The 25,747-nt window shown below is 42.8% G+C and overlaps 1 protein-coding gene across 2 annotated transcripts in view; it reads left to right on the top strand.

Annotated features, from left to right (window-relative positions):
- The window catches only part of HAUS3 (HAUS augmin like complex subunit 3), a 37,322-nt gene extending 12,042 nt beyond the window's left edge, over window positions 1-25,280 (top strand). For both annotated transcript variants that reach the window (XM_077477915.1, XM_077477916.1), the window contains exons 3-5: window positions 5,744-6,180; window positions 8,699-8,924; window positions 23,925-25,280. In XM_077477915.1, the coding sequence (XP_077334041.1) occupies window positions 5,744-6,180; window positions 8,699-8,924; window positions 23,925-24,146 (885 nt within the window). In that variant the 3' untranslated portion in view covers window positions 24,147-25,280. The remainder of the gene's footprint in view (window positions 1-5,743; window positions 6,181-8,698; window positions 8,925-23,924) is intronic.
- Window positions 25,281-25,747: the final 467 nt, after the last annotated feature.

Raw genomic sequence — 25,747 nt, 5'->3', positions numbered from 1 at the left:
TTCAAGTCCCATCACTTAAAAAGAGGCATGGATGGTGATTATAACAGAGGATGCCTTTGGTCATATCATATATAGAACTGTGTTCAACTGCCTCAAAGCCATCTTGAACTTGAACTAAATACAAAAAAAATAAAAAAATAAAAAATAATGCAGCATCACTCGTGAATCTAAACCGTTGTCTTCAATTCTATTACTATCTATTGTAATTGGCAATATCCTAGTTGACTGCCGTCACCCCTTCCTTCCATCGGGTGGCAACGCTGCAGCACCCTTTCCTCAAATCAGTGCTGTCACCATTTTCGTCTTGGCCACGATCTTACCACTCAATATTATACCACGCCACAACCTCACCCTAAACCTGCCCACTGATGCACCCCACTCTATGCATTTGAAGACTCTTATTTATTCAGGGCATGGTTTATATAGTAGTAGATCATCACTTTCAACCTGACTTGTTCTGTGATGTTCAACAGTTGAATGTGACTAACTACTACTAGATAACCCATGCCATGCAGCTGGCAGGAAATGACATTTGGGCACAGCTGTACGTTATTCAGAGGAAGAGCTGGATAAACATGCCCATCATTCACCTCAAATGCAGACAGAGGGAGCGTAGATAGTGGATTGATTTAAAAACTACAAAGGTATGAAAAACCATCTAATGAAATAAAAAAAAAAAAACACAAAGGTATGCATTGCAACATTTCATTTTGTGAACTGCGTCATTGGATGTGATTGACAGCAACGCGAGCCAATGGCTGCACTGCTTTCAATCCATCCACTCCAGCCAGGCTGAGCGGCAAAGAGGATGTCGCGAGCGCGGGATTTTCAAGGGGTCAGGTAAGTAAAACTGGGGGGGAGGGGGGCGGCACTGTCAGATGTTTTTTTCACCTTAATGCATAGAATGCATTAAGGTAAAAAAATGTTTACCTTTTACAACCCCTTTGCAAGTAAGTATCGCTTACGTCCTCGACCGTCACACCCCAAAGAGGTGGCTTTGCATTCCCTGGACATGGTCCGGGCTCTGCGGGTGTATCTGTCTGCTATGGCTCCTTTTCGGAGATCGGACTCACTGCTTGTATCGGTGGCTGGTCCAAAGAAGGGACTGGCGGTCTCGTTGGCCACCATTTTTCCGTGGATCAGACAGATTGTGGTTCAGGCTTATGCCTTAAGGGGGCGGGCACCTCGCTTTCCTGTCACGGCACATTCTACCAGGGCAATTGGTGCTTCTTGGGCTTTCTGACATCAAGTGTCTGTTTCTCAAGTGTGTAAGGCGGCGACCTGGTCGTCCGTTCACACTTTCACAAAATTTTCCATTGAGGAGCTCTGATTGCTATGGGTGGAGAGTTATTCTTGCTGTTTCCACCTTTTTGTTTTACACTGCTTGGGGACGTCCCTAAGGTCAAGATGAAGATGCTGTGTCTGTCAATGAACGAAAGAGAAAATAGGATTTTTGTACTCCCCGTAAAATCCTTTTTCTCTGAAGTTCATTGATGGAAACAGCACCCATCCCTCCTATCTATGTTTTGTACTGCTTTTGATGAACGGAGCTGCTGGATGCAGTGTGAGGGGTTAAATCTGGACTTGGTCAGTTAGGTTCCCTCTTTCACTAAAGTATCAGGAAGATGCAGGTAAGTGTCTCCTTTTCTCTGCAGAAGTCTACAAAGCTGCTTACCCAGGCCCCGGTGTGCACAGAGCACAGGGTGTCACCAATAAAGTCTCCTGCGGCGACTCTGGGAGATTAACAAGTCAAGGAGCTGGAGTCCGAGTGGAATCCATAATGGAAAATGTCAAAACTATTAGGTCCTGTGGTCTTTTGCTTTGTTCATACCCATTAATTGTTTTGCCTTTCACTATTTATTCACGGGTTGCACCATTTTGTGTTTTTCCTCTTTCCATTTCACCTGTCTTGACATCACCCCAATTTCAACCCCATTTTCACCACCTAGCCATCCCATCACTGGGATATTCCCTCACTTGGTACCTAATAATTTTGTCACTTTACATTATGTACTCTACTCCACTCGGACTCCAGCCCATTGACTTGCTAATCTCCCCCAGTCGCCGCCGGAGGCTCTACTGGTGAGGCTCTGTGTACATCGGGACCTGGGTAAGCAACAATTTTCTTATATAGCCATGATTACATTGTTTTAGTCTTGTGTCTGTTTGCAGATGTATTTCCCGATGAAGCGTTCTATCCCACAAAATCTAGTCAAAGTACTTTGTGTGACCAAGTCACCTTTGTTTTAACTTTACTGTTATGTATTTTGTAGGGCCGAAACAACGAATCGATCGACAACTAATCGATTATGAAAATAGTAATCGATTTCATAATCGATTAATCGGCCCCTAACATGGGGTTCAAAAACTAAAATTATCCCTTTATAGTACAAAAAGATCAAATCGCTACTGTAAATATTACTTTCACTCTCATATTTTTTTTTTTTTTTAATGTTTATTGAAGAGAAGAAGCATGTACAATAAAATAAAACATATGCACCAGCTCGTGGGACATCAATGCGCTATCGGCAACCATTGTTCTAGACAAGGTCCAACACATGAAGGACAAAGCAGCAGAGGTGGGTTAGTAACATGTACCACCTGCAAGTCCCCAAAATCACAAAGCCAAAGTTATTACTACAAACCGTCCCAGCTGGGACTCTCAGATCTATGTGTCACGGAAGAGTACATCCTTCCTTCCAAATTTTAAGAAAGAAAGTACAGTGGATAGAGATAGAAAAGAGACAAAAGACGAAGAACATAGAAGGGGACGAGGAATTAGGGGGTGGGAAGAGAGTTCAGGTCCGCCTCTGTTACTATCCCCAAAATCTTAGTAAGAACCTTAACTATTAGGCTTACAACGGTTGAGACATTATATCTGCATAATTAGTAGAGTATTTGAAGGCAACCCAACAGGCCCAAATTTTTCTTTTCTAGATCGGATTTACCACGGAGGGAGAGGGTCAAGTCCTCCATGTAATAAGTGTTACCTACTTTAATTAACCAACGTTGGAGCGTTGGAATCTTCCTCGTTTTCCAAAACTGCGGAATGAGGGTTTTTGCAGCAGGTGGGGCGTAATTGTCCTTTTATAAGGGCCTGTTGGTTTCCCCGTACAGTGGAACAAGATATACCATGGATCATTAGGGATCTCCCATCCCTGGATCTCTTTGATCCAGTATAAAACCGCTAGCCAGAATGGACGGATCCTTGGACAGTGCCACCAAATATGAGCATAGGTAGCTCTCTCACCGCATTCCCTCCAACATAGTGGTGACGTCTGGGGGGGAAAAACCTGTGTAGTACCACAGGCGTGTAGTGCCATCTAGTTAAGTTTATACGCCATTTCCAACATCTTAGAAGATTCAGAGGAAGTGTGTGCCAAGGTAAGAATATTCGATTTTTGGTTCGGCGAGAGTTCCATTTGGAGATCCAGTTCCCAGTTGCATATGAATGTAGGGGTACTTTCACTGTCTCATAGCAAAAAATTAACCTCTTACAGTAGCGATTATTTGCTCTTTTTGTACTAATTTTATTTTATTGACTTTTTTAACCCCATTAGGTTACTAAACATCTCAAGCCTGGGTCACACCTGTTTTTTTTTTTTTTGGTGCTTTTTGCAGAAACACACTACAGTTCATTTACATGGTTTCCTATGGGACACGTTCACATCCATGATTTTTTTCAGCTGCTGAATATTTGGAAAAGACAAGGTCTTTTTTTAACGCAAAAAGGTGTTATTTTGTTTTTTTGGCTCAATATACTTCAATGGAGAATCTGCAGAAAAGCATGTAATAATGAGTTTTTGCTGCAATTTGTGGTTTTTAACCGGTTCCCGACCAGCGCACGCCGATGTACGTCGGCAGAATGGCACGGGCAGGCATATTGGCGTACAGGTATGTCCAATCTTCAATGCCGCCCTGCCATCGCGAGCACGCGGCCGGTCTGAAGTCGGGACCCCCGTGAGTCCGGTCGCGGGTCCCGTGGACTCTATCGCCGTGGGCATACCCGAGATCGTCTCACTGTAAACAGCATTGCTCCATTCTGTCTAGCAACTAGTGATGCTGATCTCTGCTCCATGTGATTGGAGCAGAGATCAGTGTTCACTAAATGAAAGCCCAACCCGCCACAGTTGGTAGCACACCCCTAGGAACACTTAACCCCTACACTGCCACCCACTGGTTAACCCTTTCACTGCCAGTGTCATTTACACAGGAATCACTGCATTTATATAGCAGTGATTGCTGTATAACTGACAATGGTCCCAAAAATGTCCGATGTGTCCGCCATAATGTCGCAGTCACAATAAAAAAATTGCTGATCGCCGCCATTACTAGTAAAAAAAAATAAATTAATTAATTAATAAAAATGCCATAAAACTATCCCTAGTTTGTAAACGCTATAACTTTTGCGCAAACCAATAGTCACTTATTGCGATATTTTTGGTAAAAAAAAAAAGTAAAAGAATACGTAACGGCCTAAACTGAGGGAAAAAATTATTTTTATATATTTTTGGGGGGTATTTATTATAACAAGTAAAAAATAAAGCGTTTTTTTTTTTTTTTTTTTTTCAAAATTGTTGCTCTATTTTTGTTTATAGCGCAAAAAATAAAAACCACAGGGGTGCTCAAATACCACCAAAAAGCTCTATTTGTGGGTAAAAAAGGACGTCAATTTTGTTTGGGGGCCACGTCGTACGACCGCGCAATTTTCAGTTAAAGCGACGCAGTGCCGAATCGCAAAAAGTGGTCTGGTCTTTGACCAGCAAAATGGTCCAGTCTGTAAGTGGTTAATCTGCCCAACAATAAATTGGGCAAAAAAATTTAAAAATGCAATTTGCAGCAAAATTACCCCCCCCCCCCTTTTTTTTTTTTTTTTCTTTTTTAAGGTTATTAACCGATTAATCGAAATAATTGGACAACTAATCGATTATGAAAATAATTGTTAGTTGCAGCCCTAGTATTTTGTATTAAGTTTTTAGTAAATTTTCCGATTGTCAATGCATCCTATTTGTACCTTTTCTACATTGTACCGAGGTAGTCCACTTGCTTCCCTGCCTCTGAGCCTTGGCTGGGGACCAGGCTCCCAAACCCCTGTTCCATTAAGTCTTTGATGATGGTACAACCGCTTTTCTAAATTTTACATTCATTGTTATTACCTTTTAGAGGCCACTCATTCTTTTTCAATTTAAAGAGGAGTCAATTGGCCTACCAACATGTCTTTGGAATGTGGAAGGAAAACGGGAGTGCCCAGAGGAAACCCACACACAGACACAGGGAGAACATGAAAACTCCAGGCAGGTTGTGTAGTGGTTGGGATTCGAACCAGCTGCCAGGCAGAAATGCTAACCGCTTAGTCACTGTGCTGCCTCCGTTGCCTGCTATTGAATATTGGCAGTTTAGACGCTGTATTCTCGTGAAAGGCTTACAAGTAGAAAACACTGTATCTTGCTTTTTGTGAGGAATTCCTTTTTTGTGTGTCTGGGACCTTTCTTATCCTGGGAGCAGAATAGATGCTTTAATGTGTACTGCTCAGTGCAGCATAAAGATGACAGTGTGCAGCAGGACCATAGTGAAGTCTGATTCTTCATATGATAGAAAACAGCAGTGCCCATGTTGGTTGTGTATGAGGCCTTCCTCCAATCTGTTGATTGTGATAGTTCGTAGTTGCAGTGGAGAACTAGACTTTGCTAAATCCTACTTTTTATAAGTGCTGTTGCTGATCACTTTCTTTTTGTGTATGAAGGATGTCCACAAAGACAAACTAAAGGTCCGCATTGCAAGTCTAAAGGAAGAGTCGTCCCAGATTGAGAGTCATATTGCTGCTATTAACAGAGACACCCTACCAGCACTGGTTCGGGAGAGCGCCCAGTTGTTGAATATGCCGGTTGTGAAAGGTGACTACGATGTGCAGATTGCCCATCGCAATTTATATCTATCAAGGCAGGACGTGGTGTGTGACCATTTGATGAAGCAGAAGGCCTCTTTTGAGCTCCTTCAGCTGGGATACGAACTAGAACTGAGGAAACAAAGAAATGTTGACCAGCAACTGAAGATGATAATCCAAGACCTGAGACAAAATGCAGAGAACCTGGAGGCAAGGCTACAGATGATGTCTGATGACACGTTATCAGCAGACAAACCTAGGACTAACATTGAGTCTAAAGACACATCTGCTCATGGGTATGCATACGACTTCCTACCTTCTACGTATTTGCTATTGGTTGTATTTTGGGATTATTCTATAACATGGGGAAAGGAAAGTGGTGCTCATTAACCTGATAAAGCAATGGTAAAATGTAAAAATCAAATGGTGACTCTCTATCAAAATTACAAAGTAGGCCATGGAAGAGAAATTCTATAAAATAGAAGTGGAGCAAGTAACCAAGGCACAAAAGTAAAGTAGATCAACCAAGGGACTGCAGTTAAAGTGGTGTTGCCACCAAAAAAAAGAAAAAGCAAGCAAGTGTTCGATTATTAAGTAAGCAGCTGCAGTATTTGTAGCTGCTGACTTTTACATTTTTAGGGGACACCCCACTTTAAGTGTATATAAACCCTAAAATTAACTTCTTTGCTCCTTGTATGTCAAATATACAATTGTAAATTTTTTATTTATTTTTTTTATTTTTGTATCTGTTAAAGCAGATATTCACAGCATCTGAGCACCACAAAATGCAAAACACTATTTTAAAGAAGTCCAGCCAGAGCTCATTTGACTGGGCTTCTCCTCTGGGTCACATGAGTGCAATTAGCTTGGCACTCCTGTGACCCGTTTTCAGCAGAGATCAGTCTGAAGTCCGCTCTTTGCTGTCACCAAGATCAGTCCAGGCACTGCGTCATCATGACAGTCTGGATCTGCTAGGTGCCTGGACTGATGCCTGTCTCAGCGAGCCGCTGAGAGCCTTGAGACGGCCGCTCCCATCCCCTCCACAGCTCAGTGCTCCAGTGGGGGAGAACAGCGGAGAGCTGCTGACTGATAGTCAGCAACTCTCTGCTCGGGGATCTGAGAGAACCGAGCCATCAGCGGTGATTGATCGCTCGGTCCTCAGTGCAGAAGGCGGCAGGAGACAGATGCTGCATCCACCTAGGTAAGTATGATGGGCAAAAAAACCTTTACGTCTTTTAATTCATTTTTGATATTCATAAAAAAATCAAAAACCACATCCATGCCTCTATACTTTTTGCTTTGTAATTACTTTAAAAAAAACACACCCCCCCAACATTTCTGGTAGTTGCTATCTAAGTAAGGGAAGATGATTCGTGTAGCATTTACTTCCAGGAATCAATCTTCCCTGAACATAAATGCATGTATGTGCTTAGCTGAGAAAACCCCCCTGAAGACTCCTGGGATGTATGACATCATTTGCCTTGGCCTAAAAAAACGGCAAGTAACGAAAGAAATGGGAAAAACAAAAAAAAGTTTTAAAACAATTAAACATTATATAATTTCCTATGTATTTATTAATGCTAGCAGCATGAGAATTAAAAATCAATGCTGAGTGGGAGAGTGACATTCTACTTTAAAGTTGTTGTAAGGATTTTTTTTTGTTTTTATTTAAAAAAATAAAAATAAACATATACTTGCCTCCACTGTGCAGCTCGTTTTGCACAGAGTGGCCCAGAACCTGCTCTTCTGGGGTCCCTGGTGGCTCTTCCCCACATCTCATAACCCCCTCACAGAAACGCTTCTCTGAGTAATTTACCTTGCGGGCACACTCCAGAGTCCAGCATTTGCGTATATAGACACAGAATAACGGACTCGGCCCTGAAAAATGCCCTCAGGTCAAAAAACATGAGCTTCTTTGGGGCAGATTACAGGTGGTGTTCTGCCTTTTACATTGGTGACCTGAACAAAATCGCGTTAAAAAAAAACATGGTATAATCGCACGACTTCGAAATGCTCAGGTGTGAATGCAGCCTTAATGTAAATACTTAATACCTTTGTATGAACAGGCAGTTATTGAATGACAGGAAGCTTCAATGAACTACCTAGATGCTTACCAGCCCCTGGTAGTTCATTGAGAACTAAAAGCTGTTAGCCACAATAGCTGGTGATTTGGTTTGTGGTACTCAGATAAAAATGTAGCCAATCAAAAGGCATTGCCTAAATTTTTATTTGAAGTGCAGACAGACGAGTAGGTTTATTGTACAAAAAGTTTGTAGGTTCAAAACGGGCCCCTTGCACAGTATCCAAAAATGTCGAGTCTGGGACGTTCCACAGATGAAAGGCTGAGGGGTCGCCAGGGCCTGCTACTGGTGGCTGGAGAAAAGCGTGTGACATCACCAAGTGATGTGTTTCTAGGGCTGCTCTATATACCGGCAGACCAGCACCAGGGCCTAGTGCCCAGTGGGGTGCCAAACATAGAGTAAATACGATTAGAAGCTTAAGGATCTTAAATTTGAAATGGTACAAATACAAAGTAAACTAAAAATGATAGCAATAAATAATACAGGTAAGCACAACAAACAACGGAAGCAGAAATAAATATGACAAGGTCTCAGGATAAAAAAAAAATGTATCGCCATAAAAAAAAAGAGGGAGAGAAACATTTTTATTTACTTATCACTATATCTATGGCTAACCGTGAGACATTTGGTTTGAAAAGCATGGACACTGGAGTAACAGATTCATGAAGGAATGTGACTAACATCTGCCTAGTTCTTGCATTACTGGCACTATTATAGACCTTCTGTATTGCAGGTTATTCCAGCTTCTGGATGGCGATAACACACAGAAACTGTTCAGAACGTACAGCAGCTTGGAATCTGTTGCTGTGAAATTGTCCCAGGAAATCTACACTGTAAAAAATCAGCTGGCTGTTTGTGAGCAGGAACAGTCCCATCTCCTTTCAAAGCTGGAGACAAATGTGAAATCCCTGCAAGATTTTATGTATCCTGATGGGAGCGAATTAATTCTGCAAACGCCAGTAAGTTACAAAAACTGGAAAGATTTTATGAAATGGTTATGGTACACCTATACTGTATATGAATGGTTTTAGGTCCATTTTCTGTTTTCAATATGTTTTTATCAAAGCATTTTAAATATACAGAACAAGAGGCACAATTCTGAAGAAAAATGTATAGTCTACATTGACAGAAACCACAGCATAAAACCATGCTAATCTAGGGGCCTGAAAAAACCCTTCTGTAGTCTGTCCACAAGATACCAGCAATCAGACAAAGGGAGATGCTGTAGCTGTAATCTAGTAACAAGTAAAAAAGATAGGGCATTTAAAAAAGGGTAAGGGCCAAAATGTGGACAGGGTTAAGAGGGGAGTGGAAGGAAAAGATCTGCCAGGGGTCAATGTAAACAACCCAATGACTGATCTGAATAGCCAAGCCAAGGGGCGAAGATGGTCGTGGAGAGTGTTCAAAATCATTAGAGAAGTAATGTTTAATTGGGTGGTGGGGGGTTCCAGAGCTGTTCAAACCTCTACGTTTTATCATTGAGAATCTCGGACATCTTTTCTTTCAAAATAAACTGTGCCATCTTCTTTTTCCGCCCAAGGATCACCAAGCTTGTTGTTTTGTTATAAATAAAGGCAACATAAATTGTACAATCTGATACATAAAAGCCATCGTCTGGAAACAATACAACCTGATCAATGTATAAAGGACAAAGCCTCCATAGGGCACCCAAAATACAGACCACCAAGCTTTAACCTGAGACTTGTTTGTTTGGCTTCCATGAAAAGACTAAGGTAGTGGAACTGGGCATTCATACAATGCTGGATTTCATATTTTTTTTTTTTTTTTTTCAAATACATTTTTTATTGGTTGCCTCAATGAAAGAAACCGTACACGAGTACAAGTGTGAGTGAGAAAAAGGACAATGCGTGAAAAAATGCAGTAGTGTTGAGAAGCGAGGAACCTTCTTCAAATTGTTGCATTATACATTTCAACTTCAATGGTGACAATGTTTTAGAAAAATAGTAAGCAGTACCTGAAAACTGGAATCGTAAATAACTTTGCATGGAGAGTATCCAAGAGGGGAGAAAAGCTAGAAAAAGTAGAAGAGAGTAGGAAGAAGGCAGAAAGTTACCGCATTAGCTTTTACCGGCTCAGGGTAGGTCCTCCTGGTGATGCCATCGCTCCCAGACCTTATTGTGGTTGTTTAGCCTGTCCTATATCCTGGCAGTCATCTTCTCTATAAGCTCAACATCCTTTAACCCTAGTGTACAGGGCTTCCGGGGAAGGTGGTTAGCTTTTCTTCCAGTTAAGGGCAACTTGGCATTGTGCGGCCATGATAATGTGTAATTTATTATAAAGTTTGGCTATTTTCAGTTGGAAGAGGCCTAGCAGGAAGAATTTTGGTGTTATGGGTATTAGCACCTCAAAGAGGTGAATCTGTAGTTGTGTCGAATGGCAGAATGGAGCTAATGAAGGGCAGGTCCAGTAGATGTGGAAAAGAGTGCTTTGTCCCACTGGCAGTGGTCAGCGCTAGAGGGGTAGCTAACATGTAGCATGTCCGGAGTCTGGTACCAAAAGAAGAGGCTCTTGTAAGCATTTTCCTTATAGAGGGTACATGGAGAACTCTTAGCAGCTTGACTCCAGATCACCTGCCATGCCTCCATTGGGATCTGTATGTGTTAAGGATCTGGTATATATCTGAGATCAGTCCTCTACGTGTGGAACCCTCTAATATAATACGTACAAATGGGGAAGGTGTGGAAAATTGCAGACTTGGAGTTATGGTTTGGGCATGGTGTTGGATCTGCAGGTAACCGTAGAACACCTGGCGTGGTAGGTCATGTCTATCTTGGAGTTCAGAAAATGGTAGCAGTTTGTGGGATTTGGGGTCTACTAAGTGTCCGAAATGGAATAGGTTCCGTGAAGCCCAGGGCCATGACATTTGTCGGGTAAGGCTAGCAGGCACTTTGGAGTTGCAGTGAAAGGAGGTCAATGGTGATCTTTCAGATTTGAGCTTGCGTTCATGAGGTAGCTTACGTCATAGCCGCCTAAGTTGGGACATTGACCCCAGTAGCTGACCGGGTTCCACATTCGCATTCCAGAGGAGGCTGTTTGGATGTACAGGCGCTAACCAAATTTTCTCTATTTCCGTCCAGTTATTGGAGGAACCGGGAGACTATCACGCGTAGTTGGGCGTCAGACCCCAGTCAGCACATGATCAGGACTGATCGGGGGATCCTATGTCTTTTTTATAGTTCCACACGTATCGTAGTAAGTCAGCTTTCAGTTTGCTTAGGAAGGATAACCATTTTGACAGGTGTGATTCGCCCCAGGAGAGAGATGTGATGGGTCTTCCATTTTTGGATTAACTCTTATTGACGTGTGTGTGTGTGTATGTATGTGTGTATGTGTATGTATGTATATATATATATATATATATATATATATATATATATATATATATATATATATATATATATATGTATGTGTATACACACACATACATACATATACATACATACATACATATAATGGGGGGGCAATTGGCGAGGGACGGTGAGGTTAACCCCCAGGTATTTTAGAGACATATGTTCCCAAGTATAGGGATAACAGGATCGTAGGTGGTGAAAAATACACTAGGCCGAAAACCGAAACAGCACTGAAAATGTTTTCTTTTTTTTTTTTATATATTAAAAAAAAAAAAAAAAAAAGATTTATATAAAATTGTCTTATTATTATTCATTATAGTATTCATATTCAACTGAATCATTAATTTTATGAATAAAAGAATAGTCCAGTAATGTTAACAGTATTTTAACCACTTCAGCCTCGGACCATTTTGCTGGCCAAAAACCAGACCACTTTTTGCGATTCGGTACTGCGTCACTTTAACTGACAATTGCGTGGTCATGCGACGTGGCTCCCAAACAAAATTGACGTCCTTTTTTTCCCACAAATAGTGCTTTCTTTTGGTGGTATTTGACCACCCCTGCGGTTTTTATTTTTTGCGCTATAAACAAAAATAGAGCGACAATTTTGAGAACGCATTATTTTTTACTTTTTGTTATAATATCCCCCAAAAATATATAAAAAAATATATATTTTTTTTTCCCTCCATTTAGGCCGATACATATTCTTCTACATATTTTTGGTAAAAAAAATTGCAATAAGCGATTTATTGATTGGTTTGCACAAAAGTTATAGCGTGTACAAAATGGGGGGTAGTTTTATGGCATTTTTATTTATTTTTTACTAGTAATGACAGCGATCAGCGATTTTTATTGTGACTGCAACATTATATCGGACATTTTTGACACATTTTTGGGACCATTGTCATTTATACAGCAATCACTGCTATACAAATGCAGTGATTCCTATGTAAATGACACTGGCAGTGAAGGGGTTAACCAGTTGGTGGCAGTGTAGGGGTTAAGTGTTCCTAGGGGTGTGTTACTAACTGTTGGGGGCTTGGCTTTCTTTCAGTGATCACTGATCTCTGCTTCAATCACATTTAGCAGAGATCAGCGTCACTTGTTGCTAGGCAGAACGGGGAGATGCTGTTTACAACAGCATCTCTCCGTTCAGCCACCCCGTGAGATGATCGTGGGTATGCCCGGGCGACCAGACTCATGGGGGTCTCGGCCAGCACGCGAGCGCCCCGCTCGTGATGGCAGGGCGGCATTGAAGATTGGACGTACCTGTATGCCAATATGCCTGCCCGTGCCATTCTGCCGACGTTCATCGGCAGGTACTGGTCGGGAACCGATTTAATAAAGCAACCCAAATAAATTGGACAGTGGACACAGAAGATAAAAATAAAATAAAATACAAAATTATAAATTTAAAGTTACTACAGCATATCCTGCAGTGCAGACTGCAGTCAGTGCACATTGAACCGTAACAACAAAATAAAAAAAATAATAAATATAAATAATAAAATGACTAAGTCTAAGAAGACTTAAAGTCTTAGACTTTATTAATTTTCAACTTAAATCAGAACTAGTATTCAGTTCTCTCTCTCCCTAAGGTGTCAGTGGCTGCATGTGCGATAAAAGTGTATGTAGCTGCGGGTTACATACATAGTCATACAGTAGACCACGCTGTTTCCCGGCCCCCCCGGGTATGAGCGGAGACATCCCGGAACACAGACTAGTCTACAGTCTGGTCTACAGCAGAGGTGCTCAGTCAATCACAGCAAGCAAGCAATGTAGACTAGTCTGTGTTTCTGGAAGTCTCCGCCCATATCTGGAACAGAGTGTGGTATAGTGTATAGTACTGGAGTATGTAGACAGCCACAGATACAGAACATACAGTTTTGCACATGCAGCGGACTGAAGGCTTAAGGAGAGACATAGCTTGGCCCAACAGCAACAAACTATGTATGTGTGTACAGTACTAGATTAAAAGCTGGAGTTCTCTCTTAAATTGAAGTGTAAGAAAACTGTAGAAGAACTGCAATGAACAACCAACTAATGGCAGTATGGCACAACTAGACAATTGTAACATACCAGTAGTCAGTCATACTATGTTCCAATTGTCAAATAGTACAGTCCAATGCCAATTAATTTACTATGTTCAACAACATGGTAAATGAATTGGTCTATGCTACAGATTTATAAATCTATTTCAGTAAAAGTGGCAGATTTCGCTTTAAGAACAAAAAGTTGCTCAGCTTTCTCACAGGAGAGACGGTTTCTCTTCTCGTCAAGAATATGAGATGCTAGACTGAATAGTCTCTCTGTACTGGTGCTTGGGGCAGATAAATATCTGCGTGCAATCTGTGCAAGCAAAGGAAAACCGTTTATTGATGCGCCAGTACGCAAGGGGATTGTCACTTCTGGCGATAGGCTGTTCAGCTAAATAAATGTCCGGCTGTTGGGTAGCTGCACTTGTGGCACTGCTATGGACCGGGGTGCATTCATGTAAAATTTCTTCAAACATATCAGATATGAAGGGAGCGTGTTCCTCTTTACTTGTATGCAACCGTTTCTTCTCACTTTCCTCTGTGCTACACCTCAACTCCTTCACCAGATTCTTCCACCACCTCCATTTGTGCCTGTATCATTTCCTGTGCACACTGCTTTTTCTCAACATTAAAATGATGCTCTTTAAATCGAGGATCTAGAACTGTTGCAATGCAGTACAAAGGGTTGGACTCGGTGTCTTGAAACCGATTGGTAACGGCCTCCAGTAGAGTGGTTTTAGCCGTTTTTACTCCATGGTCTGTTTCTATCTCTTTTCCTAGCAGACGCTTCAGTGCGGCAATCAAGGGAATAAATTCAGAAATAGAAGCATTAGTTGAGCTTATTTCTTTTGTTAACTGTTCAAAAGGAGATGGAAGAGACCAACTATTTTCAACTAACATCCACTGATGTGCGCTCAGTGTTGCCGGCAGCTCGTAATCTGCAATGTATGCAGCTAAAACACGCTTTTGTTCAAAAAGACTTTGCAGCATATAGTAGGTGCTGTTCCAACAAGTGGCTACATCTTGCTGCAGTTGTTTCGGTGGCATTCCAAACTGTATCTGCACAGCTTGTAATCTGGAATAAGCAAGCGGAGAATGCTTAAAGTGACCCACAATTTTTCTTCCTTTTTGTTACAATATCAGATATGGTGCGTTGACTCAGCAATCCTTCATTCACAGCCAATTGCAGCTTGTGTGCCATACACGGTATGCTTTTATGTTCACTGTCCTCCATTGCCTTTGCCATGTTCCACGCATTCTCGGACAATCAAATGCACTTTAGACTTCTCAATGTGCCAAGTGTCAAGCATGGATTTTAAAGTGTCAGCTATTGCTGCTGCAGTATGTGATCTAACAAACTCACGTGCGTTAAGTAGGATGTTTTGCAATTGAAAATTGTCATCTATCCACTGTGCTGTCAGGCTAAGCATGCTCGTTGGACTGATGTCTGAACTCCAAATGTCGGTAGTAAAACTGATTGCTATGATGTCGGTAGTCATGAGCTCTTGAACATGTTTTCTAACACTGCAAAACAATTCAGGTAGACAGGTATCTGCAAAGTAGCGTCTGCTTGGTAGTGAGTAACGCGGCTCAATATGTTTCATGAGCCTACGGAATCCAATGTCCTCCACAACAGAGAATGGCTGGTCGTCTAATGCAATAAATTCCATAATTTTATCCATTATGGCACGAGCTTTGGGACTGTCACTTGCAAATTTTTTTACCTTTTCAAAGACTGGCCACAGATGGTGTTGAGCCTGAGTCACTTTTTGGAAGTGCCACTGTTTTCTTGTAATCTGATTGCTGAACTGGATGACGTGTTTTCAGGTGGTGTATCAAACCTGTTGTTGAAAAATGCCCTTGGCACTGTACCCCCTCTTGAAATTTCTGCTGGGCAAAGACTACAGATTGCAAATTTGGGGTCTTCATCAGAAACTTTAAAATATTTCCACACTGCAGACATGGTCCACCTTTGCTGGTAGCGCTGAATAATAGCATAGAATGAACTATAGTGGGAGTGAAATCTGAGGGGGGGGGGGGGGGGGACGGAATCAATTTAAAAGCTAAACCCCAGGAGGCAGCTTTCTTTAAAAAATAACAAACTATCTATTTTTTTTTTTTTACGGTTCAGCTCTTGCCATGCAAGGAAGTTATGTCTGCACTGCAGTACATCTAACTTGTACCAAAAAGATATAATTGCACCGATTTTAAATTTCATTTGAAATGGAATGCATTGCTTGCATGCAAATTGCAATTGCATGCTATATTTAAATTTTTTGAGCTATTCTGTAGTATAGTATACTATAACTTTGTGCGCTTGTTGTCATTGAATTTGTCAGCATAGTATTAGAACTAAGTTATACATGATTTGTTGAAACATGACAGTACGCAATAAAATATATAATATATAGTTATTATATATTGCGTACTGTCATGTTTTAAAAAATCATGTGCTTGCTGTCATATCAGTGTGTACTGTATAACTAATAACTAACTATACTATGACAAAATGACAAATTCAATGACAACAAGGGCATACATTTAATTCTATAGTATACTATAGAATAAATAGCATGCCATTCCATTTCAAATCGGTTTTATTATATATATATTATTATTTTTGCTACAAGTCAGATGTACTGCAGTGCAGACAGACAGACGTATTTAATGCCGTATTGCATAGCCCAAAAGCCAAGTAGTAAGTAATACATGTTGTTTGACTGCTATGACAGTTTCAGTAGTATAGTAAAATAAAATTCGTTGGGTTGTTTGTTAGTTTAAGTAAGGCAAAAAAGGCAATGCATTGCTCACCGGCAAATAGTAGTAATGGTAGCCATCCAGGAGGGACAGTGCCCACTCTTGTACTTGAGTATGCTATGTGCAGCCCTCTATGAAGCCGTCTCTCGGGTCCCAGCAGCATTTCACAAGCACGAGGAGCGCCCGCGAGGAAAGTGCCAGCGTCTCAGCAGGGAATGTTTTTACGAGTGCGGCGTCTTATCCGCGAGGAACGTGCAAGCCGCCCACAGAACGAGTGACGTCATCCAAAGTTTCTCCCACCGCTACTGCGCATGCGCGATTTTCCGCGCCATTATCGTCAAGAATTCTTTCGGCAAAATGCTGAAGGCCATTTTTGCCCGGTATGTTTCGGTGCATCCCTAGGCGTTTTAGGTCCTCTGGGTAGCGCAATATAGCAGATTTTCCTTGGTTTCTTGCTGTCAGGCTGAAGGGGAAAACCCCACCTGTAGATAGATAATGTCCTTATCTTGTAAAGCATGGAGATACCCGGACCTTTCCTGGATATCTCTACTGGATTGTAGTCGAAGACCAGTTTGTGGATGGAGCAAGCTTTGCACATGATGTCTTTCAGCGGATAGGCGTGCCCCCCGCAGAAGACATTGCATGGTTTATAAGCAGGACCCTTAGGCCAGAGGGCTCGTGGGCTCTGTCAATCTCAATGTGTTTGTTTGTCAGTGAGTTTCCACAGTAGGTTGTTAAAGAGGCCTGCAGGGTGGTCTGTAGATCTTTGGCTTCTTCTGATTCAGGCAAGCCTTGCATGCGAATGTTGTTCCTTCGTTCCCTATTGTCCAAGTCCTCGACATGACGTTGCATGTCTCTCAGCAAGAGGTGGTGGTCTGAGCCCTGAATTTGAGTGCAATTTTGGTCTCCTATATTTCCTCCTCCACCATCTCCACTCTGTCTGCTAGGTGTTTGAGGCCCGTATGGAGGCCTGGATTTCAGCTCGGCATGTAGCTTTTACAACTTCTATAAGCTATTTAAAGTCCTCCTTAGTTGGGATGGCTTGTAGATAGGATTGCCACATGGGGGGAACAGGGTGGAGGTGGGCAACAGTATGAGCAAATGAGCGGTAGAAGGCTGTGAATGGGAGTCCTCTGCAGCAGTGCTGTGAGCTAGGGGGAGGTAGGCCGTGGTGGAGGGTCCCAGGGCTCAGACCATGTTGGAGTGTGGGAGTGCCATGGAGCTGGTGCCAGTGGGCACCCCGTCTGAGGAAGTGGGCAGGAGCTTGCAATCTGGGCATAAGAGGGGAGGGGTCCCAGCGGTTCCTCTAGCAGAGCTAGAGTCTCTGGAGCAGCGCTGTCTCTGCCTTGGGAGGCATGCACAGGCGTGTTGGAGTGAGGCCTCCTGCCTCCTTCAGGCTCTGGGTAGGCTTGGGGCCCGGGAGGACTGGAAAGTCCTCTGAATCTTCTGAGGTGGCAGGAGAATTGGGGCTGCTTTCGTGGATACTGGGGTCTGAAGCTGCCCGGAATAATCATGGGAAGGCATCCATGCACTGTGTGTACGGTGCAGAGGGCTGGATTTGGGTTGCAGCCTGCTCCTTGTGTGGCTTGGCTGGGCAGGGGAGAGCACGATAGGAGTTACTCACCACCTGTGGGGATCATCGGGCCAGGAACTGAGATTCTGGCTGGTCCTGTTGAGGCGGCTGGGCTTGGGATGGTGAGTGCGAGTAGGCCGAGGTTGGGAGGAAACTGCATCCGGCGCCATCTTGTCTTCTCCGTGTAGAGGCAGGCTGGGGCGCTTTAAAGTAGTCCCTTAAGGTTGTGGCGGTTTGGAGGATCCCCTGGCTGATGAGGATCGGGTAGGTCCTAGATCCGCCCATGGATGGGTGAGAAAAGTCCCCAATATTTGCCTTGAAGCTGAGGGGGAGCCAGCTGGCTAAGCGTCCATTCAGGTCGGCTTCCGGTCACGCTCCCGGATTTCATATTTTAATAGTGCAGCTGGGTGGATTTTTTTTTTTTTCCTCGACTACTTCTGCCCATAAGTGTGATAACTGGTATACCCAGATTCAAAACCACCTAGTGTGAGTAAAAGTCCACCATATGTGGGGGGGTAAAAAAAAAGGTACCCAGACTTTGGCACCACCTAAAACACAACCCTGATACTCTGTTTTAAATCGTATGCATGCACATGGTTTTAAGGTTTGTAGAGGAGGGCGAGCTTTTAATGGTAAATGTAACCAAGTTTTTAATTGGTAAGTACCAAAAGAGCTCCAAGACTGAAGCGGCTTAGGAGCTACATAAAGAGGTGTGAAGCTAAGGGCCCCTTCAAGCAACATCAATTAAACACTTGGAGGGGAATTTATCAAAACTGGAGCAGCCAGAATCTGGAACTTCTAGCTTCTTCAAATTTTTTTTTTTTTTTCCAAAGTCTTAACTGAACAAGCTGAAGATAGAAGCTGATTGGTTGCCATGCACAGCTTTTCCAGATTCTGGCTGCTCCAACATTGACAAATTCCCCCTCCTATCTAGGCCCTTTGAGACCCACAATTGGAAACCAAGTTCAGTTTTGGGTAAGTGTTTTTTTTATTACAGCTGGATGATGCTGAATCCCAAATGAAAATGATATAAAAATTTAAGCATTAAAGCTGAAGTTCAGCTTTATAAACTTATGTGGACTAGTATTATAAAAAGGATTTGTGTTTCATACTCCATTGTCAACTGCCTCCTTTTTGGACAATGTGACGATGCTGCCTTGTTGGCTGAAGAATATGTTGATCCAGTCATATGAAATGCTGATAAAGCCTTTTTATCTAACGAGATCAAATGTTTTAACCCCTTCTGTGCATGAGTGTGGACTAAGGCACAACCTGACAGATCTGCTCCTTCAGTGGTACAACCAGGGGGTAAATGTAAGCCTTGCTGCCTTCTAACAACTGGGGTAGTTTGAAAAACAACTGCAAATGAGAGAACAGAGGGTGTACTGGCCTAGAGTATTATCTCACGGATATTTTATTATGAAATAACCACTTGCCGACCACGCACTGTAACTTTACTGATACAATGCAGGCCGGCTACACAGAAATATATATATTAGTGTAGCTCTGACATCCTTGCTTATTAATGGGTGTTTGCAGGCTATGGACATTTCTTTGGTTTTTAGTATTTGGCGCCATCTAGCGGCCAAATACTGGAACTGAACTTTGGATGGTTTATTATTTTGAAGACGGCACAAAAGACTTATGCAGGAAGTGACTGTTGTTTTGATCAGAAGATTGAAAATTTTAACCAGGAGGCTTGATGACCTACCCATGAACACTTTCTACAGAAGTGCATGCTGGGTAGGACATAAAAGGACCCTGAACAGCCATTTTAGGTCTCTTGGATCACATGGCCAGCCTGTGAGGATCTGTGTGAAGGTCCTCCCAGAGACCGGCCCACAGCCTTTGCAGAATGCAAATCTCGTTTGTTTGCGCGAGTGATCTGACGGTGCCAGAGAGACCGTGACCAGATTGGAGAGATCCAGAGACACTCGTTTGAGCATCAGAGGACCGGACTCACCCAGCAGAACGACGGGCCCAGCTGACAGAGAAGCAAGCTGCAGTCACCGGACCAAAGCTACTACACGGATCTCCAATCCAGTTGGTGAGCGGGTCACGGCCCACAGTTTATTTTCACACACAGTCATACACAGGCCTCACTGGGATTTATAGTTCCACGGAGGAGGAGCAGAGCAACTGACACTGAGCAGGCTTGAGGCCTGCCTACTCTGATATCCCAAGCCTTGTAGAATAAGTACTGAAATTATATCAGGAGCACCTTTACCTCAACTTAACCTACTTTAACCTGTGGATTACATATCACAAGGAATTATTTTAGCTAGCAAAGACAAGAAGACCAAACGCCAAGTACTTTAAGTGAGATCTCACACACAGCTTAAAAAGTAAGGGGAGCTGCTCACGCCCCATCTAACGTCTTATTTCAACGCCTGGCGGGAAGGTGCAAGACCCTTGCCAGACTCGCTGAAAGCCTATATCTCTATGATTCCTAAGTCACACGAGGAAGCCACAGACCCGCAGTCCTTTCGTCCCATACCCCTGTTGAATGTTGACCTGAAGGTTCTGGGAAAGGTTCTGAGCACAAGGGTCAACAGATATCTTCAGGCCCTCATTCACAGGGATCAAGTGGGCTTTGTGCCCAGTCGCCAGGCGGGGGACAATGTCCGCAAGGTGGTCCATCTCCTTCATATACTTCATCAGCGTAAAATACCTGGACTTTTGCTCTCCCTAGATATTTATAAAGCGTTTGATTCGCTCTCCTGGGACTACCTTTATTTTGTTCTAACCAAATGGGGATTTGGACCACATTTTCTGCAATGGATCCAGGCCCTCTATTCCGCACCGTCGGCGTCGGTTAAATATGCGGGCTTCCTTTCTGACCCTTTCCCGATACTCCGGGGGACTAGACAGGGATGCCCCCTGTCCCCGGCACTATTTATCCTAGCATTGGAGCCGCTGGCAGCGGCGATTAGGGCCAATAGCGATATCTCGGGAATCCCTTACGCGGGCACTCAATACAAAGTGAACCTCTTTGCGGACGAGGCCCTTTTGACCATATCAAACCCGCTTATCTCCCTGCCCAACCTGCAACTGGTATTAGACCGATTTTCAGCCTTCTCGGGTCTTCAAATTAACCCCGCCAAGACCACAGCGCTGAACGTTACTCTCCCTCTGGAACTGGTGCAGTGTCTCCAGGACCATTTTCCATACCGTTGGGCATCCCACTCGATTGATTATTTGGGTGTCAAATTAACACCGTCTTATTCTTCCCTTTTCTTTACCAATTACTATCCCCTGTTGCGAACGGTGTCCACCCTTATGCAAGCCTGGCAAATCTCCACTCTCTCGTGGGTAGGCAAGATTTTGGCGGTGAAGATGACGATTCTTCCTAAAGTCCTTTATTATTTTCGTACTTTGCCTGTCCGGGTACCCACTTTTTTCCTTAGACTCTTGCAGAATAAAATCCTCCAATTTTATATGGGCACGCAAACGCCCCAGGGTACCTAGAGCGACCCTTTATACCCATAGGCTCCGGGGAGGCTTGGGGGTCCCCAATATCTCTAAATATTACACAGCAGCCCAGATCTCTTCGTTGACTATGCTCCATGCAACCGCGGATGTCCCTCTGTGGGTGCTCCTGGAGGTGCCTGGCTGTGACCCTTGTGCACTTCAGGCACTCCTCTGGCTCCCCAGGAATCTGCGCCCCCCCTCCCTAAGCCCCATGCTGCTCCATGGTCTGCGGGTGTGGGACTCAGTTCGCTATTCCAGTAATCCGATGTCCCCCTTTCTACCCCTACTTCCCATCACTCATAACCCTCTTTTCACCCCGGGTCTGGAGGAGCCCCAGGCATTCTCCTGGTGGTCCTCACATGGCTATCCACGAGTCCAAAATTTTCTTTCCTCACGCTTATTCCCCTCCTGGGAGAGTATCCGGGAAACGCATGAGGCGCCGGCTAACGAGCATTATCACTTTATCCAATTAAAGCACTGGATTACAACGTTGCGCCGCATGTCCACCTACCCCTTCCAGAAAACTTTTTTTGAACATTCATGCCAGCAAGCCCCAGGGTCCCCAGGTCTTATTTCGGCCATTTATGCCTCTCTGAATGGTCGCCCGCCATCAGCACCCCTCTCTTATATGACTCAATGGGAAAAGGACCTTCAGCCCCCAGTAGACCCAGAGGACTGGAGCAGGGCCTGGAAAACGGTCGCCAAATGCTCGTTCAACACAAATACCCTAGAGGCTGCATATAAAGTAATGTTCCGATGGTATTGGGTACCTGCCCGCACAGCCCGGGCTTTCCCTGGGAGTACTGACAGATGCTTCTGCAACTGTGGACAGCGAGGTGATGTTCTGCACACATGGTGGGCTTGCCCAAGGCTGGTGGGATTCTGGTCTAGGATTTTCGGTTTGCTGCAGACACTCTTCCACCTTACGATCCGAAGGGACGCTAAGCTAGCTCTTCTACATTGCCCGGTACCTGGTTTGCGAGGCCCTCAACAAAAGCTGGCTACTTATTTATAGCGGCCAAGCGGACCATTGCCCAAGCCTGGAAGTGCCAACGGGTAGATTTTCAAGGGGTTAAAACCCGCATGACTGCTATGTTACTTCAGGAACGTATGTCCAGTATTGTCCATAATTCTCATGCTAAGTTTCTAAAAATCTGGGAGCCGTGGATCTCCTATGAGTTCCCCGGGCTCCTAGCTGCAGGCCTGGGCTTGGTTTAACTCCTCTTGGCGAGGCGTCCACACCCGAACTTTCCCCCTCCTTTCTTCCCCCTCTTTTCTCCCAACCTTTCCTTCTTCTGTTCCCTATCTCTTTTCACTCTTCTTTGCAATCTCTCTCATTGCTAACAAATACTGCTGCCCCCCGTAGGAGGGGGTAGTGGGAGAAGAGCTTGCCCTCCGGAACCGATAAAGGAATGAGTTGCTTGGTACTGGAGCCAGTCTCGATACCATTCCCTACACTTTTTCCTTCCCTTCTTGTGTTTTTATAAGTATAACGTGATGGTTTGCCCTTCGGTTTCATATTCATGTTTTGTAGCCCCTGCGAGGGCGCACAAGGAGCAGATTGTAGTCTCTTGTTTATTCCTGTTTATTAAAAATTTTCAATAAACATATTGAAACAGAAAAAGTAAGGGGAGCTCCCGGGTATTTATATGCATATTGTTTATATTGAATCCCATTGTACTGTCGTCCTATGTTGGGATGACAGCGCAATTACTGTAATCACCTCTTTGAATATTTCCGCAGTAAAATACACTGTTTAAGCACCCAGTTGTGTGGAGTACTTTTTCTCCCAGCAGGTAGAGCCAGTGGATTCTGAGCTTATAATACAGGTACCTTGCATTGTATTATATTGTATTGCACCACAGCTGTGTCAAGGGGATAGAGAGCCAAGTTAGTGGGGTGTTATTACTAGAGTGCAGGCCCAAATCAAACCAGCCGCTCCTTCGGGAGTCAGTGCTACAATTAATAATATAAAATATGATTCTGCTCTTCCATTGATTAGTCACAGCGCAAGCTGATCAGCGGGTGCCGGCCAATGGATGGCCAGTGGCCCCAACTGATCGGCAAGGAGGAAGAAAGTTCCGAGCTCTGTCATTGTAAACAATGCAGGAATTTTATATATATAATTAACGTGTTTCGAAAGTGAACCTGAAGAAGAGGGTTCATCCTCAATGTGTTAGATAACTTTGGATCCTAGACAAGCGTCCCTTTGGCGTTGGAACACTGTGGGTTAATCCTACCACAGTGCCATCAGTTAGTGGCTTGATGTGCTGTTTACTTGCCACGTTTGTGAGTATATGTTTATATTCATTCATAATAAAGTATCCATGGGATTATGCACTAGGCAGGTTCGCCCTCTTGTTCTTTCTCTTGCAAACTTTTATCTACCTGGTGTATTGTACATTTATTACCAAATATTGCATTTCATGTAAAGAAAACCTGTGCTTAGAGAAATATGGTAACTGCCGTTGACCTCCTTTTGAAAAAGCTAGATGCCTGGCAGTAATGCTGATCCTCTATTTTTCACTTTCTGAGCCCCTGAGCTGGAACAAGCATACGGCAGATTGAGTCAGTTCTGCGTACTTGTTTTAGGTCAATGACTCAGAATAAATTGGAGACCTTTATCGAAATATGTCATCCAGGCAGTTAGCATTTTCAGAAGAAGGCCTTAGTAAATTTCTCTTCTCGCAGGGATGTCTACCTTGGAAGATAATGGGCTATTGAATTGATTTTTGCCTAATCTCATTTTAGGAAGTCTCTACTAATTTTCAGCATTTACATGGCAATCTGGACAAACTCAACCAGATTTTACTGGAGGTTCTGGAGGATCTCAAAGTAAAGAGGAAGATCTTGGAGTCTAGCAAGTTTGATAAGCTGGAGAAACAAATTTACATATACTTCTTCCAGAATGAGGAGCTTTTAAAGACTGTGGTAAAAAGCTTGGAGTCCCAGGCAGAGGTTCATGCCTCTTGATGTTATGTCTTAGATACAGTCTGTAAGGCAAGCATGGTACATGATTGTATGTAACTCTGTTTTTATTATAATTTTTTTTTTTTTAAACTAGAACACAATGGGGGAGATCTACTAAAACGGGTGCAGACAGAAACTGGTGCAGCTGTGCATATTAGCCAATCAACTTCTGGGTTTTATTGTCAAAGCCTAATTGAACAAGAAAAAAAAAACGTTCTATCAAAATTTACTTTCTTTCATTAATAACTTTTATTCACATAATTTTATTCTTTTGATGTCGCTTTTATATCTCAGACTAATGAGTTTTTTGTTTTTTCACCACTTTTACAACTATTAGATTTTTAGCGCTGAGTTTCACACTAGCTTTGTGTGGTTTTTTTTTTTTTTTTTTTTTTTTTTTTTATCTTTATGCTTAAGTGTTAATGGAACAGGGTGCATGGAATTAACCGACAACCAAACATGAGCTTGCATCCTCCAAACTCATTTCTAACTTGAACTCACGTGAGCTGCGGGGCTATGAATGATCACTGGGAGTACAAAAGAAAATGGGATTTCAGAGTTCGGGTTAGAGATGATTGACAGGATGTCTAAGCTCATCTTTACTGACCACCCTTTCAGTGGTGACCTGACGTCCTTTTTCCTTATTTACCAGTCACAGAGCAGTAAGGAAGAACAAAGCTTCTGCTGTGCTATGCAGATTTGCATACAAGGGAGGACTTCCATCATTTTTTTTTTAAGGATAGTTTCTGTGGAATTTTAAAATGGCTGAATGCAGAAACCTTTTAATTAATTTATTTTAATTTAAAGATTTGTCTTATCTGTTCAAATCTTTCATATGAATTATTCTACACATGCCTCACTTACACATAGCAATGTTGATTTAATAAAGTATGTACGATCTGGTGTATTTATATTAGTGTGTCTGATGTGTCTTTTTGATATAGGTTTTGTTATAAATCTGCCTAAAACTTTCAGTGGCTAAAAAAAAAATAAAAAAATCCTGCTTCTGCAGAAGTGGGCCCTCCTAAATTAAGGACATGGAACTGCAACTTATTTTCTACACTTAATTTGCATGTGAACTGATTACTGAGAGAGAGCTAAAACTGTGACTTAACAATAAAGAACCTTTGTCAACAGGCTTTTGTGTGCTTTAGACAGATTTTCCATTTGCATACACTTCTATAGTGCCAAAAAAATTCAGATTTTGCTTTCTTATGAAAGTATATATGTGATAAAGCAGAACTTATAATAATAGCATAACAATTTCTTTGGCAAGGAACATACATTTTACAGTGGGTATAGAAAAGATTTGCCCCCTCCCCTTTTAAAATCACATTTTGTTGCTTGCAGCCTGAAATGAAGATACACCGTTTTTGTTTTATCCAGCTGTATTTACTCAGTGCAACTTAGAACACTCATGTGAAAGATAATACAGCCTTTAGTCTGTTGGGATATGTCGTTACTAACTTTGCACATTTACCCTTTGCAATATTTGTCCACTCTTCTTTGCAGAACTGCTCAAGTGCAGTTAAATTTGATGGTGACCGTTTGTGGACTGCAGTCTTCAAGTCATTATACAGATTTTCAATAGGGTTTAAGGCGGC

This window comes from Lithobates pipiens, unplaced genomic scaffold (assembly GCF_037356315.1).
Source record: "Lithobates pipiens isolate NorthernLeopardFrog02 unplaced genomic scaffold, aLitPip1_a1.2 Scaffold_13, whole genome shotgun sequence".
Lineage (NCBI taxonomy): Eukaryota > Metazoa > Chordata > Amphibia > Anura > Ranidae > Lithobates > Lithobates pipiens.
This window is presented reverse-complemented; position numbering and strand designations above follow the sequence as displayed.